The sequence below is a fragment of the Fukomys damarensis genome, unplaced genomic scaffold (genome assembly GCF_012274545.1).
Source record: "Fukomys damarensis isolate Sample0158 unplaced genomic scaffold, DMR_v1.0_HiC HiC_scaffold_37, whole genome shotgun sequence".
Taxonomy (NCBI): domain Eukaryota; kingdom Metazoa; phylum Chordata; class Mammalia; order Rodentia; family Bathyergidae; genus Fukomys; species Fukomys damarensis.
The window spans coordinates 1,768,574-1,769,784 of record NW_022900949.1 but is presented as its reverse complement, the minus strand read 5'-3'; the positions used below and the strand labels follow the sequence as shown (position 1 = coordinate 1,769,784).

General features: G+C 69.1%; 1 protein-coding gene across 1 annotated transcript in view; it reads left to right on the top strand.

Moving 5' to 3' along the window:
• The first annotated feature begins 6 nt into the window (after positions 1 to 6).
• The window catches only part of Iqcn (IQ motif containing N), a 7,881-nt gene continuing 6,676 nt past the window's right edge, over positions 7 to 1,211 (top strand). The window contains exon 1 of the mRNA XM_010606533.2: positions 7 to 1,204. Within this exon, the coding sequence (XP_010604835.1) occupies positions 217 to 1,204 (988 nt within the window). The 5' untranslated portion in view covers positions 7 to 216. The remainder of the gene's footprint in view (positions 1,205 to 1,211) is intronic.

The following is a 1,211-nucleotide window of genomic DNA, read 5'->3' as shown; positions in this document are numbered from 1 at the left end:
GACGCAGAGCCCCTGCGGACCCCATCCCAGACCCACCGCGTGGCTGCACCGACCAGGACCCCCGCCCAGACGTACCCAGCACCTGCGGTGACCAGGACACAGCCTCAGCCATGCCCGGCACCGAACAAGGCCTACGCCCAGGTTCGGCCAACACCCTCGCCGGCTCGCCCCACACCCCCAGTGTCCAGGACTCCACCCCAGCCCGGCTCAGTCACCATGGCGACGAAGACCTCCCCCCAGATGCACCTGGTCACCACCCCGGTCGGAAGCCCGCTGCGAACCACTCAGCCGGCCACCGTGTGCAAGACACCACCCCAGCCTGGCCCCTCGAGCCCCAAGACCAAGCCCCCGCCGCGGATGCGCCTGGCAGCCATCATAACCAGGACCCCAGCAGCCCACATCCGCTCCGTTGCCGCCGTCCTCAAGACGCTTTGCCTGACGCTTCAGGCCCCGGGAAACCCCAGGGCTCCACCTGGAGCGGCACAGCAGGCTGCTGGGACCCCCGGCACCTCACCCAGCCTGCATGCGGACACACCGAGGACCAGGGGCCCCGCAAACACACCGCAGGCAACAGCGGGAACGGCGAAAGTCTCAGACCTCCGCTGTCGGGCCGAAGGGAGCGTCCGCGTCGCCCCCCAGCCACATCTGGAAAGTGGGGCTCGCGGGGCTCCAACCAGGGGACCTGTGCGAACCGAGAAAACCCACACTGGTGTCCAGAAGCTGGTGAACGAGGAGACGGGGTCTAAGGCGGCAGCGCAAGCGACCAGGGCGCCATCGTGGGCCAGACTGGCTGAGGAGAGGAGCCAGCCGCTGTCCCAGATGCACCAGAGGACAGAAGTCCTCAAGGTCCAGTCCCAGGTGTACGTGCCCATCCAGGCAGAGGTGGCCCTGCCGCGGGCTCAGGTGGCCGTCCCACTGACCAAGGCCCGGGCCCTGGGGCAGCCACCCAAGGTGTCATCCCAGGCACATCCGCATAAGGCACAGCTGGCCGTATGGCCACCAGCCACGTCCCATGGCCCTCCGCCCACCGAGCAGACCAAGGCCCTGTCCCAGCCACACCTGGCCACCTGTCCGGCCAAAGCCTCGTCCCGGGCACCTCCGTCCGGCGGGCTGAGCAAGGCGCCCTCCCTCATGCACCTCGTCACCTGTCTGACCAGGGCGCAGCCCCAGGCCCAGCTGGTGACAGATGCGACCAGGCGCGTCTGTGCAGC